This window comes from Oncorhynchus kisutch, linkage group LG13 (genome assembly GCF_002021735.2).
Source record: "Oncorhynchus kisutch isolate 150728-3 linkage group LG13, Okis_V2, whole genome shotgun sequence".
Lineage (NCBI taxonomy): Eukaryota > Metazoa > Chordata > Actinopteri > Salmoniformes > Salmonidae > Oncorhynchus > Oncorhynchus kisutch.
In genome coordinates, this window is record NC_034186.2 from 72,873,251 (window position 1) to 72,886,652 (window position 13,402).

Genomic DNA, 13,402 nt, shown 5'->3' on the forward strand with positions numbered 1-13,402 from the left:
AGCAGATGTCACAAATTGCTTATACAGAAACTCAGCCTAAAACCCAAAGAGCACACAATGCAGATGTAGAAACACGGTGGCTAGGAAAAACTCCCTAGAAAGGCAGGAAAATAGGAAGAAACCTAGAGAGGAACCAGGCTCTGAGGGGTGCACCAGTCCTCTTCTGGCTGTGCCAGGTGGAGATTAAAGAGTACATGGCCATTTAGTCTAGATCGTTCTTCAAGATGTTCAAAGTTCATAGATGACCAGCAGGGTCAAATAATAATCACAGTGGTTCTAGGTTATGACAGTGGTTCTGGGTTTTTCATCTCTGCATGAGCAGCTATACAGTGGTGTTGAAAGATTTATTTATCCGTATCAGCTTAAAACCACACTAAAAACATAGTTAACAGGGTTGCTTGTTGCCTGTAGGCAATACATCGATTTATAAAAGGTTATTCTATAAGTCATGAACATAAACTCTAATAAGCTCAATAATGCTCTCTGACCTCTCCAGCCATGAACTGGCCGAATCCAGGAGGAAAGGTCAGGGTGGCGATGACAAACGTCACTGCACCTGGGTAGATTAACCGACTGAACACACACAATCGCACAAACACACACGCATGCGCACAAATACAAAATACAAAGACGGACACACACACACACACAAACACAGTACATACACACACACACACACACACACACACACACACACACAATATTATTAAACAACTGGGATACTCAATCGTTAAAACAAACCACAATGCCATTACTTAAATGTGAAGCGTTTTAGGGTAATAACGTAAATTGTCAGGAATCTCCTCCCAGTTCATTGTCTGGCTGTCAGGTTGTTGAGTTCATGGTAGGACACCTCTACTGCTCTGCCCCTCCTAATGTGTGAGCTCAATGTACCTTGACTGGTGAGTCAATGGCTAAGTGAATGTGTCTAACTGAGTGAATGGCTGGCTGTTAAGCCCTGCTTGTCTGGGTCAATGTCGTGTAACAGATTACTTTGGAAGAAGAGGCTACCCAAATGAAGCTCATCTGGAATGGAATGTGGAAAGTGTCAGGGATCTGGATAATAGTGTCTGCTAAGCATTACAATTGTGAAGACATTTGAGTGAGTGTAACAGTGTGTGTGTACTGTGTGTGTATACTGTGTGTGTGTGCTGTGTGTATGTACTGTGTGTGTACTGTGTGTGCACTGTGTGTATGTACTGTGTGTGTACTGTGTGTGTGTACTGTGTGTATGTACTGTGTGTGTGTGTGTACTGTATGTGTGTACTGTGTGTGTGTACTGTGTGTGTGTACTGTGTGTATGTACTGTGTGTGTACTGTGTGCACTGTGTGTGTACTGTGTGTGTGTACTGTGTGTATGTACTGTGTGTGTGTGTGTGTACTGTATGTGTGTACTGTGTGTATGTACTGTGTGTGTGTACTGTGTGCGTATGCATGCGAGTGCGTGAGTGCATGATGTCTCACTGCTTGGTCAGAAAGCGTGTGAGAGCCGTCTGTCTCCTCATCACTAGAACCACCTGTCTGTTCAGGTAGACAAAGAAGGCCCCCAGGAACCCACAGGAGATTCTACAACAGACAGACAGGGGACAGAGAGTCAGGAACCTACAGGAGATTCTACAACAGACAGACAGGGGACAGGGAGTGAGGAACCTATAGGAGATTCTACAACAGACAGACAGGGGACAGAGAGTCAGGAACCCACAGGAGATTCTACAACAGACAGACAGGAGACAGGGAGTCAGGAACCCACAGGAGATTCTACAACAGACAGACAGGGGACAGGGAGTCAGGAACCCACAGGAGATTCTACAACAGACAGACAGGGGACAGAGAGTCAGGAACCTACAGGAGATTCTACAACAGACAGACAGGGGACAGGGAGTCAGGAACCCACAGGAGATTCTACAACAGACAGACAGACAGGGGACAGGGAGTCAGGAACCCACAGGAGATTCTACAACAGACAGACAGAGGACAGGGAGTCAGGAACCCACAGGAGATCCTACAACAGACAGACAGGGGACAGAGAGTCAGGAACCCACAGGAGATTCTACAACAGACAGACAGGGGACAGGGAGTCAGGAACCCACAGGAGATCCTACAACAGACAGACAGGGGACAGAGAGTCAGGAACCCACAGGATATTCTACAACAGGGAGTCAGAAAGACACACACACACAATCCCATTGATCCCCACACCATCACAAAGTGGGTGAAGTTCAGTTGAAGACTGTAGGGTCTAAAAGGGGTGTGTAGAATGTTTACTAAGCGCTCTCACCCAATGATAGCGAAGGCTGGGAGCTCCTGCAGGTCAAAGGGAAAATCCATCCGGAAGTTGGTCCGGAAAAGAGCTGTAATGGTGACTGTGACAGGGACAGCAAGAGAGTGAAAGCTGATCCTATTCTAAAACACCTGGCATGAATAAACATATGACATCATCATGAGAGAAAAGGTGTACAGTGGGATTATGTTGTTCTGGAGAGGAAATATGTTTGTGATGCGATGCTGCCTCCATGGCGTACCTGCATCTTTGTTCCACACAGACAACACCCTGAATATGAAGGCACTGAAGGTGGCAGCAAAATACCCTCTCCAGTAATTCCTCACAGCAAAGTAGGTAGATGTGACCTCAATGCTGAACAACACCCCTGGAGAGGAGGGAAGAAGATGGGGAGGACAAGAGAGAGAGAGAGAGAGAGAGAGAGAGAGAGAGGAGAGAGAGAGAGGAGAGAGAGAGAGAGAGAGAGATGGATGGATGGATGGAGGAGGTGAGGGAGTTAGTGAGTGAGTGAGTGAGTGAGGAGTGAGTGAGTGAGTGAGTGAGTGAGTGAGGGAGGGAGGGAGGGAGGGAGGGACGGAGGGTGTGAGCGAGGGAGGGAGGGAGATCGATTTGAGTTTAAGTGAGCAGAATGAGCACACACACACACACACACACACACACACATACACACACAGAATAGCTAAATACTCTAGAGCAAAATAAACATCAGAGCGAATCAGAGACATGACTGTATGAATGGAGATTACAATAGACAATATTTGAAGAGTAGAGACAAGCTTTAATGATTTTAGCTGAGTGTTTCCATTCTATGCTGAGGCTATCTGGACACTGTAGATTATTGTTACAGGAAGGGGAGAGCAGTGGGGAGATAGAGGGAGAGAGAGAGGTGTAGAGAGAGATAGAGGGGGATAGAGGGAGAGAGAGGGATGTAGAGAGAGATAGAGGGGGTTAGAGGGAGAGAGAGAGGTGTAGAGAGAGATAGAGGGAGTTGGAGGGAGAGAGAGGGGTGTAGAGAGAGATAGAGGGGGTTAGAGGGAGAGAGAGGGATGTAGAGAGAGATAGAGAGGGTTAGAGGGAGAGAGAGAGGTTGTAGAGAGAGATAGAGGGAGTTAGAGGGAGAGAGAGGGGTGTAGAGAGAGATAGAGGGGGTTAGAGGGAGAGAGAGGGATGTAGAGAGAGATAGAGAGGGTTAGAGGGAGAGAGAGAGGTGGATGTAGCAAGAGATAGAGGGAGTTAGAGGGAGAGAGAGATGGATCTGTAGCGAGAGATAGGGGAGTTAGAGGGAGAGAGAGGGATGTAGAGAGAGATAGAGAGGGTTAGAGGGAGAGAGGAGGGATGTAGAGAGAGATAGAAGGGGTTAGATGGAGATAGAGGGATGTAGAGAGAGATGGGGGAGTTAGAGGGAGAGAGAGGGATGTAGAGAGAGATAGATAGAGGGAGAGAGAGGGATGTAGAGAGAGATAGAGGGGGTTAGAGGGAGAGAGAGGTGGAAGTAGAGAAAGATAGAGAGGGTTAGAGGGAGAGAGAGAGAGGGATGTAGAGAGAGATAGAAGGGGTTAGAGGGAGAGAGAGATGGATGGATGGATGTAGAGAGAGATAGAAGGGGTTAGAGGGAGAGAGAGAGGGATGTAGAGAGAGATAGAAGGGGTTAGAGGGAGAGAGAGGGAGAGGGATGTAGAGAGATAAAGTAGTGGGAATGACATGGAGAGGTATTCAGAAAGGGAGAGCAGGGGTTAAAAAGGAGGATAGGAGTGGTATAGAAAGAGGTGTAGTGAAGGAGTGATAGTGGTATAGAAAGAGGTGTGGTGTAGGAGTGATAGTGGTATAGAAAGACGTGTCGTGAAGGAGTGATTGTGGTATAGAAAGAGTTGTAATGAAGGAGTGATAGTGGTATAGAACGAGGTGTAGTGAAGGACTGGTAGTGGTATAGAACGAGGTGTAGTGAAGGAGTGGTAGTGGTATAGAAAGAGGTGTAGTGAAGGAGTGGTAGTGGTATAGAAAGAGGTGTAGTAAACGAGTGATAGTGGTATAGAAAGAGGTGTATTAAAGGAGTGATAGTGGCATAGAAAGAGGTGTAGTGAAGGAGTGATAGTGGTATAGAAAGAGGTGTAGTAAAGGAGTGATAGTGGTATAGAAAGAGGTGTGGTGTAGGAGTGATAGTGGTATAGAAAGACGTGTCGTGAAGGAGTGATTGTGGTATAGAAAGAGTTGTAATGAAGGAGTGATAGTGGTATAGAAAGAGGTGTATTGAAGGAGTGATAGTGGTATAGAACGAGGTGTTAGTGAAGGAGTGATAGTGGTATAGAAAGAGGTGTAGTGAAGGAGTGGTAGTGGTATAGAAAGAGGTGTAGTGAAGGAGTGGTAGTGGTATAGAAAGAGGTGTAGTAAACGAGTGATAGTGGTATAGAAAGAGGTGTATTAAAGGAGTGATAGTGGCATAGAAAGAGGTGTAGTGAAGGAATGATAGTGGTATAGAAAGACATGTAGTGAAGGAATGATAGTGGTATAGAAAGACGTGTAGTGAAGGAGTGATAGTGGTATAGAAAGAGGTGTAGTGAAGGACTGGTAGTGGTATAGAACAAGGTGTAGTGAAGGAGTGATAGTGGTATAGAGAGAGGTGTAGTGAAGGAGTGATAGTGGTATAGAGAGAGGTGTAGTGAAGTAGTGATATTGGTATAGAAAGAGATGTAGTGAAGGAGTGATAGTGGTATAGAAAGAGGTGTAGTGAAGGAGTGATTGTGGTATAGAAAGAGGTGTAGCGAATGAGTGATAGTGGTATAGAAAGAGTTATACTGAGGGACTGATAGTGGTATAGCAAGAGGTGTGGTGAAGGAGTGATAGTGGTATAGAAAGAGGTGTAGTAAAGGAGTGATAGTGGTATAGAAAGAGCTGTAGTGAAGGAGTGATAGGGATATATAAAGAGGTGTAGTGAAGGAGTGATAGTGGTATAGAAAGAGGTGTAGTAAACGAGTGATCGTGGTATAGAAAGAGGTGTAGTGAAGGAATGATAGTGGTATAGAAAGAGGTGAGGTGAAGGAATGATAGTGGTATATAAAGAGGTGTAGTGAAGGAGTGATAGTGGTATAGAAAGAGGTGTAGTGAAGGAGTGATTGTGGTATAGAAAGAGGTGTAGCGAATGAGTGATAGTGGTATAGAAAGAGGTGTAGCGAAGGAGTGATAGTGGTATAGAAAGAGTTATACTGAGGGACTGATAGTGGTATAGCAAGAGGTGTGGTGAAGGAGTGATAGTGGTATAGAAAGAGGTGTAGTAAAGGAGTGATAGTGGTATAGAAAGAGCTGTAGTGAAGGAGTGATAGGGATATATAAAGAGGTGTAGTGAAGGAGTGATAGTGGTATAGAAAGAGCTGTAGTGAAGGAGTGATAGGGATATATAAAGAGGTGTAGTGAAGGAGTGATAGTGGTATAGAAAGAGGTGTAGTAAACGAGTGATCGTGGTATAGAAAGAGGTGTAGTGAAGGAATGATAGTGGTATAGAAAGAGGTGAGGTGAAGGAATGATAGTGGTATATAAAGAGGTGTAGTAAAGGAGTGATAGTGGTATAGAAAGAGGTGTAGTAAAGGAGTGATAGTGGTATAGAAAGAGGTGTAGTGAAGGAATGATAGTGGTATAGAAAGACATGTAGTGAAGGAATGATAGTGGTATAGAAAGACGTGTAGTGAAGGAGTGATAGTGGTATTTAAAGAGGTGTAGTGAAATAGTGATGGTGGTATAGAAAGAGGTGTAGTGAAGGACTGGTAGTGGTATAGAACGAGGTGTAGTAAAGGAGTGATAGTGGCATAGAAAGAGGTGTAGTAAAGGAGTGATAGTGGTATAGAAAGAGCTGTAGTGAAGGAGTGATAGGGATATATAAAGTGGTGTAGTGAAGGACTGGTAGTGGTATAGAAAGAGGTGTAGCGAATGAGTGATAGTGGTATAGAAAGAGGTGTAGCGAAGGAGTGATAGTGGTATAGAAAGAGTTATACTGAGGGACTGATAGTGGTATAGCAAGAGGTGTGGTGAAGGAGTGATAGTGGTATAGAAAGAGGTGTAGTAAAGGAGTGATAGTGGTATAGAAAGAGCTGTAGTGAAGGAGTGATAGGGATATATAAAGTGGTGTAGTGAAGGAGTGATAGTGGTATAGAAAGAGCTGTAGTGAAGGAGTGATAGGGATATATAAAGAGGTGTAGTGAAGGAGTGATAGTGGTATAGAAAGAGGTGTAGTAAACGAGTGATCGTGGTATAGAAAGAGGTGTAGTGAAGGAATGATAGTGGTATAGAAAGAGGTGAGGTGAAGGAATGATAGTGGTATATAAAGAGGTGTAGTAAAGGAGTGATAGTGGTAAAGAAAGAGGTGTAGTAAAGGAGTGATAGTGGTATAGAAAGAGGTGTAGTGAAGGAATGATAGTGGTATAGAAAGACATGTAGTGAAGGAATGATAGTGGTATAGAAAGACGTGTAGTGAAGGAGTGATAGTGGTATTTAAAGAGGTGTAGTGAAATAGTGATGGTGGTATAGAAAGAGGTGTAGTGAAGGACTGGTAGTGGTATAGAACGAGGTGTAGTGAAGGAGTGATATTGGTATAGAAAGAGGTATACTGAGGGACTGATAGTGGTATAGCAAGAGGTGTGGTGAAGGAGTGATAGTGGTATAGAAAGAGGTGTAGTGAAGGAGTGATAGTGGTATAGAAAGAGCTGTAGTGAAGCAGTGATAGGGATATATAAAGAGGTGTAGTGAAGGAATGATAGTGGTATAGAAAGAGGTGAGGTGAAGGAGTGGTAGTGGTATAGAAAGAGGTGTAGTGAAGGAGTGATAGTGGTATTTAAAGAGGTGTAGTGAAATAGTGATGGTGGTATAGAAAGAGGTGTAGTGAAGGACTGGTAGTGGTATAGAACGAGGTGTAGTGAAGGAGTGATATTGGTATAGAAAGAGGTATACTGAGGGACTGATAGTGGTATAGCAAGAGGTGTGGTGAAGGAGTGATAGTGGTATAGAAAGAGGTGTAGTGAAGGAGTGATAGTGGTATAGAAAGAGCTGTAGTGAAGCAGTGATAGGGATATATAAAGAGGTGTAGTGAAGGAATGATAGTGGTATAGAAAGAGGTGAGGTGAAGGACTGGTAGTGGTATAGAACGAGGTGTAGTGAAGGAGTGGTAGTGGTATAGAAAGAGGTGTAGTGAAGGAGTGGTAGTGGTATAGAAAGAGGTGTAGTAAACGAGTGATAGTGGTATAGAAAGAGGTGTATTAAAGGAGTGATAGTGGCATAGAAAGAGGTGTAGTGAAGGAGTGATAGTGGTATAGAAAGAGGTGTAGTAAAGGAGTGATAGTGGTATAGAAAGAGGTGTGGTGTAGGAGTGATAGTGGTATAGAAAGACGTGTCGTGAAGGAGTGATTGTGGTATAGAAAGAGTTGTAATGAAGGAGTGATAGTGGTATAGAAAGAGGTGTATTGAAGGAGTGATAGTGGTATAGAACGAGGTGTAGTGAAGGAGTGATAGTGGTATAGAAAGAGGTGTAGTGAAGGAGTGGTAGTGGTATAGAAAGAGGTGTAGTGAAGGAGTGGTAGTGGTATAGAAAGAGGTGTAGTAAACGAGTGATAGTGGTATAGAAAGAGGTGTATTAAAGGAGTGATAGTGGCATAGAAAGAGGTGTAGTGAAGGAATGATAGTGGTATAGAAAGACATGTAGTGAAGGAATGATAGTGGTATAGAAAGACGTGTAGTGAAGGAGTGATAGTGGTATAGAAAGAGGTGTAGTGAAGGACTGGTAGTGGTATAGAACAAGGTGTAGTGAAGGAGTGATAGTGGTATAGAGAGAGGTGTAGTGAAGGAGTGATAGTGGTATAGAGAGAGGTGTAGTGAAGTAGTGATATTGGTATAGAAAGAGATGTAGTGAAGGAGTGATAGTGGTATAGAAAGAGGTGTAGTGAAGGAGTGATTGTGGTATAGAAAGAGGTGTAGCGAATGAGTGATAGTGGTATAGAAAGAGTTATACTGAGGGACTGATAGTGGTATAGCAAGAGGTGTGGTGAAGGAGTGATAGTGGTATAGAAAGAGGTGTAGTAAAGGAGTGATAGTGGTATAGAAAGAGCTGTAGTGAAGGAGTGATAGGGATATAGAAAGAGGTGTAGTGAAGGAGTGATAGTGGTATAGAAAGAGGTGTAGTAAACGAGTGATCGTGGTATAGAAAGAGGTGTAGTGAAGGAATGATAGTGGTATAGAAAGAGGTGAGGTGAAGGAATGATAGTGGTATATAAAGAGGTGTAGTGAAGGAGTGATAGTGGTATAGAAAGAGGTGTAGTGAAGGAGTGATTGTGGTATAGAAAGAGGTGTAGCGAATGAGTGATAGTGGTATAGAAAGAGGTGTAGCGAAGGAGTGATAGTGGTATAGAAAGAGTTATACTGAGGGACTGATAGTGGTATAGCAAGAGGTGTGGGTGAAGGAGTGATAGTGGTATAGAAAGAGGTGTAGTAAAGGAGTGATAGTGGTATAGAAAGAGCTGTAGTGAAGGAGTGATAGGGATATATAAAGAGGTGTAGTGAAGGAGTGATAGTGGTATAGAAAGAGCTGTAGTGAAGGAGTGATAGGGATATATAAAGAGGTGTAGTGAAGGAGTGATAGTGGTATAGAAAGAGGTGTAGTAAACGAGTGATCGTGGTATAGAAAGAGGTGTAGTGAAGGAATGATAGTGGTATAGAAAGAGGTGAGGTGAAGGAATGATAGTGGTATATAAAGAGGTGTAGTAAAGGAGTGATAGTGGTATAGAAAGAGGTGTAGTGAAGGAATGATAGTGGTATAGAAAGACATGTAGTGAAGGAATGATAGTGGTATAGAAAGACGTGTAGTGAAGGAGTGATAGTGGTATTTAAAGAGGTGTAGTGAAATAGTGATGGTGGTATAGAAAGAGGTGTAGTGAAGGACTGGTAGTGGTATAGAACGAGGTGTAGTAAAGGAGTGATAGTGGCATAGAAAGAGGTGTAGTAAAGGAGTGATAGTGGTATAGAAAGAGCTGTAGTGAAGGAGTGATAGGGATATATAAAGTGGTGTAGTGAAGGAGTGATTGTGGTATAGAAAGAGGTGTAGCGAATGAGTGATAGTGGTATAGAAAGAGGTGTAGCGAAGGAGTGATAGTGGTATAGAAAGAGTTATACTGAGGGACTGATAGTGGTATAGCAAGAGGTGTGGTGAAGGAGTGATAGTGGTATAGAAAGAGGTGTAGTAAAGGAGTGATAGTGGTATAGAAAGAGCTGTAGTGAAGGAGTGATAGGGATATATAAAGTGGTGTAGTGAAGGAGTGATAGTGGTATAGAAAGAGCTGTAGTGAAGGAGTGATAGGGATATATAAAGAGGTGTAGTGAAGGAGTGATAGTGGTATAGAAAGAGGTGTAGTAAACGAGTGATCGTGGTATAGAAAGAGGTGTAGTGAAGGAATGATAGTGGTATAGAAAGAGGTGAGGTGAAGGAATGATAGTGGTATGTAAAGAGGTGTAGTAAAGGAGTGATAGTGGTATAGAAAGAGGTGTAGTAAAGGAGTGATAGTGGTATAGAAAGAGGTGTAGTGAAGGAATGATAGTGGTATAGAAAGACATGTAGTGAAGGAATGATAGTGGTATAGAAAGACGTGTAGTGAAGGAGTGATAGTGGTATTTAAAGAGGTGTAGTGAAATAGTGATGGTGGTATAGAAAGAGGTGTAGTGAAGGACTGGTAGTGGTATAGAACGAGGTGTAGTGAAGGAGTGATATGGTATAGAAAGAGGTATACTGAGGGACTGATAGTGGTATAGCAAGAGGTGTGGTGAAGGAGTGATAGTGGTATAGAAAGAGGTGTAGTGAAGGAGTGATAGTGGTATAGAAAGAGCTGTAGTGAAGCAGTGATAGGGGATATATAAAGAGGTGTAGTGAAGGAATGATAGTGGTATAGAAAGAGGTGAGGTGAAGGAGTGATAGTGGTATAGAAATACGTGTAGTGAAGGAGTGATAGTGGTATAGAAAGAGGTGTAGTGAAGGAGTGATAGTGGTATAGAAAGAGGTGTAGTGAAGGACTGGTAGTGGTATAGAACGAGGTGTAGTGAAGGAGTGATAGTGGTATAGAAAGACGTGTAGTGAAGGAGTGATAGTGGTATACAGAGAGGTGTAGTGAAGGAGTGATAATGGTATAGAAAGAGGTGTAGTGAAGGAGTGATAGTGGTATAGAAAGACGTGTAGTGAAGGACTGGTAGTGGTATAGAATGAGGTGTAGTGAAGGAGTGATAGTGGTATAGAAAGACGTGTAGTGAAGGAGTGATAGTAGTATACAGAGAGGTATAGTGAAGGAGTGATAGTGGTATACAGAGAGGTGTAGTGAAGGAGTGATAGTTGTATAGAAAGAGGTGTAGTGAAGGAGTGATAGTGGTATAGAAAGACGTGTAGTGAAGGAGTGATAGTGGTATAGAAAGAGGTGTAGTGAAGGAGTGATAGTGGTATAGAAAGACGTGTAGTGAAGGAGTGATAGTGGTATACAGAGAGGTGTAGTGAAGGAGTGATAGTGGTATAGAAAGAGGTGTAGTGAAGGAGTGATAGTGGTATACAGAGAGGTGTAGTGAAGGAGTGATAGTGGTATAGAAAGAGGTGTAGTGAAGGAGTGATAGTGGTATAGAAAGAGGTGTAGTAAAGGAGTGATAGTGGTATAAGAAAGAGGTATACTGAGGGACTGATAGTGGTATTTAAAGAGGTGTAGTGAAGGAGTCGTAGTGGTATAGAAAGAGGTGTAGTGAAGGGAGTGGTAGTGGTATAGAAAGAGGTGTATTAAACGAGTGATCGTGGTATAGAAAGAGGTGTAGTGAAGGATTTGATAGTGGTATAGAAAGACGTTGTAGTGAAGGATTGATAGTGGTATACAGAGAGGTGAAGTGAAGGAGTGATAGTGGTATAGAAATACGTGTAGTGAAGGAGTGATAGTGGTTAGAAAGATGTGCAGTTAAGGAGTGATAGTGGGTATAGAAGAGGTGTAGTGAAGGACTGGTAGTGGTATAGAACAAGGTGTAGTGAAGGAGTGATAGTGGTAATAGGAAAGACGTTTAGTGAAGGAGTGATAGTGGTATACAGAGAGGTGTAGTGAACGAGTGATAGTGGTATAGAAAGAGGTGTAGTAAAGGAGTGATAGTGGTATAGAGAGAGGTGTAATGAAGGAGTGATAGTGGTATAGAAAGAGGTGTAGTAAAGGAGTGATAGTGCTATACAGAGAGGTGTAGTGAAGGAGTGATAGTGGTATAGAAAGAGGTGTAGTGAAGGAGTGATAGTGGTATAGAAAGAGGTGTAGTAAAGGAGTGATAGTGGTATACAGAGAGGTGTAGTGAAGGAGTGATAGTGGTATAGAAAGAGGTGTAGTGAAGGAGTGATAGTGGTATAGAAAGACGTGTAGTGAAGAGTGATAGTGGTATACAGAGAGGTGTAGTGAAGGAGTGATAGTGGTATAGAAAGAGGTGTAGTGAAGGAGTGATAGTGGTATACCAGAGAGGTGTAGTGAAGGAGTGATAGTGGTATAGAAAGAGGTGTAGTAAAGGAGTGATAGTGGTATAGAGAGAGGTTTAGTGAAGGAGTGATAGTGGTATAGAAAGAGGTGTAGTGAAGGAGTGTTAGCGGTATACAGAGAGGTGTAGTGAAGGAGTCATAGTGGTATACAGAGAGGTGTAGTGAAGTACAGCAGAGAGGTCATAGTGCAGCGGTTAGGGGCTTGATACAGTACCTCCTAGAGGAGTGCCGAAACAGCAGCCCACCCCACGCACAGGCCCACTGTCAGAATGTCTGTGTACCACAGGGGTTCTACTGACGGAGAAAGTAGGGAGGAGAGAGGGAGGGAGGGAGGGAGGGGAGGGGAGGGGAGGGCGGGAGGGAGGGGAGGGAGGGGAGGGAGGGAGGGAGGGAGGGGAGGGGGAGGGAGGAGGGAGGAGGGAGGGAGGGAGGGAGGGAGGGAGGGGGAGAGACAGAGGTAGAAAATACAGAACAGCACAGCAGAGACCGCCAAACCAACCAAGCTCACGCAGAGAGTCACACAAGCCCTGAGCAAAATCATCAAAATAGACAGAGACAGAGAGAGACCAGACAGACAGAACATGCTGTCTAGTCATATGACAAAAATGCTCAGGCCATTGCAGATAGAATTACTTACACCCAGTAATATTAATTTTTCATTACGCAGTTATTTCCATTCTATACAATACATTTCTATCTGTAACATTCTATGCATTGCACCCCACTGCTCCATAACCCCCAGGTCTCTGGTGCTGCCATGGAGAGGTGCATGTAGGGATATGTGGACGGGACTTGCCTCCCACGGGGGCGGCGAAACAGGTGGCCACTCCCACAGCACACGCACATACCAGCAGGTCCTGGTTATGGGCACTACTCTGGGGGCAGGGGTCCACGGAACAAACGAGAGGTGGTGGGTGGTTGGAGGGTGAGGGGATAAACAAGGGGGGAAAGAGAGAGCGGAGAGGGAGTGGGAGAGGAGAGGAAGGGGAGAACATGGGAGGCAGGGATGGGGAGGAGAGAAATGTGTGAAGGGAGAGAGGGAAGAGTGAGGGGAGGGGGAGACAGAGACAGTCACGGGAGGTCAGTGTTAATACACATGCCAGACATAAATATCACACTATTAATACACAGACAATGTGTGAGAGACTGCTGAGCCTAAACAAAGACAAGAGGGAAGGAGGGAGAGAAAGAGACAGAGAGAGAGAGAGAGAGGAGAGCAAGGGAGGGAGAGAGAACGAGAGAAAGGGGAGAGAGAGAGAGAGGGGAGAGAGAGAAAGAGAAAGAGAGAGGAGAGAGAGAGGAAAGAGAGAGAGAGAGAGAGAGAGGAAAGAGAGAGAGAGCGAGAAAGAGAGAGAGAGAGAGAGAGGAGAGCAAGGGAGGGAGAGAGAGAGAACGAGAGAAAGGGGAGAGAGAGAGGAGAGAGAGAGAAAGAGAGAAAGAGAGAGAGAGAGGAGAGAGAGAGAAAGAGAGAAAGAGAGAGAGAGGAAAGAAGAGAGAGAGAGAGAGGAGAGCAAGGGAGGGAGAGAGAACGAGAGAAAGGGGAGAGAGAGAGAGAGGGGAGAGAGAGAAAGAGAAAGAGAGAGGAGAGAGAGAGGAAAGAGAGAGAGAGAGAGAGA

At 44.1% G+C, this 13,402-nt stretch overlaps 1 protein-coding gene across 1 annotated transcript in view; it reads right to left on the reverse strand.

The window, feature by feature from the left end:
• clcn1b (chloride channel, voltage-sensitive 1b) overlaps positions 1 to 13,402 on the reverse strand; it is a 57,607-nt gene that overhangs the window by 14,388 nt on the left and 29,817 nt on the right. Inside the window, exons 7-11 of the mRNA XM_031838107.1 lie at positions 12,583 to 12,661; positions 2,523 to 2,648; positions 2,279 to 2,363; positions 1,465 to 1,566; positions 481 to 573 (exon numbers count right to left, since the gene is read on the reverse strand). Coding sequence (XP_031693967.1) covers positions 481 to 573; positions 1,465 to 1,566; positions 2,279 to 2,363; positions 2,523 to 2,648; positions 12,583 to 12,661 — 485 coding nt within the window. The remainder of the gene's footprint in view (positions 1 to 480; positions 574 to 1,464; positions 1,567 to 2,278; positions 2,364 to 2,522; positions 2,649 to 12,582; positions 12,662 to 13,402) is intronic.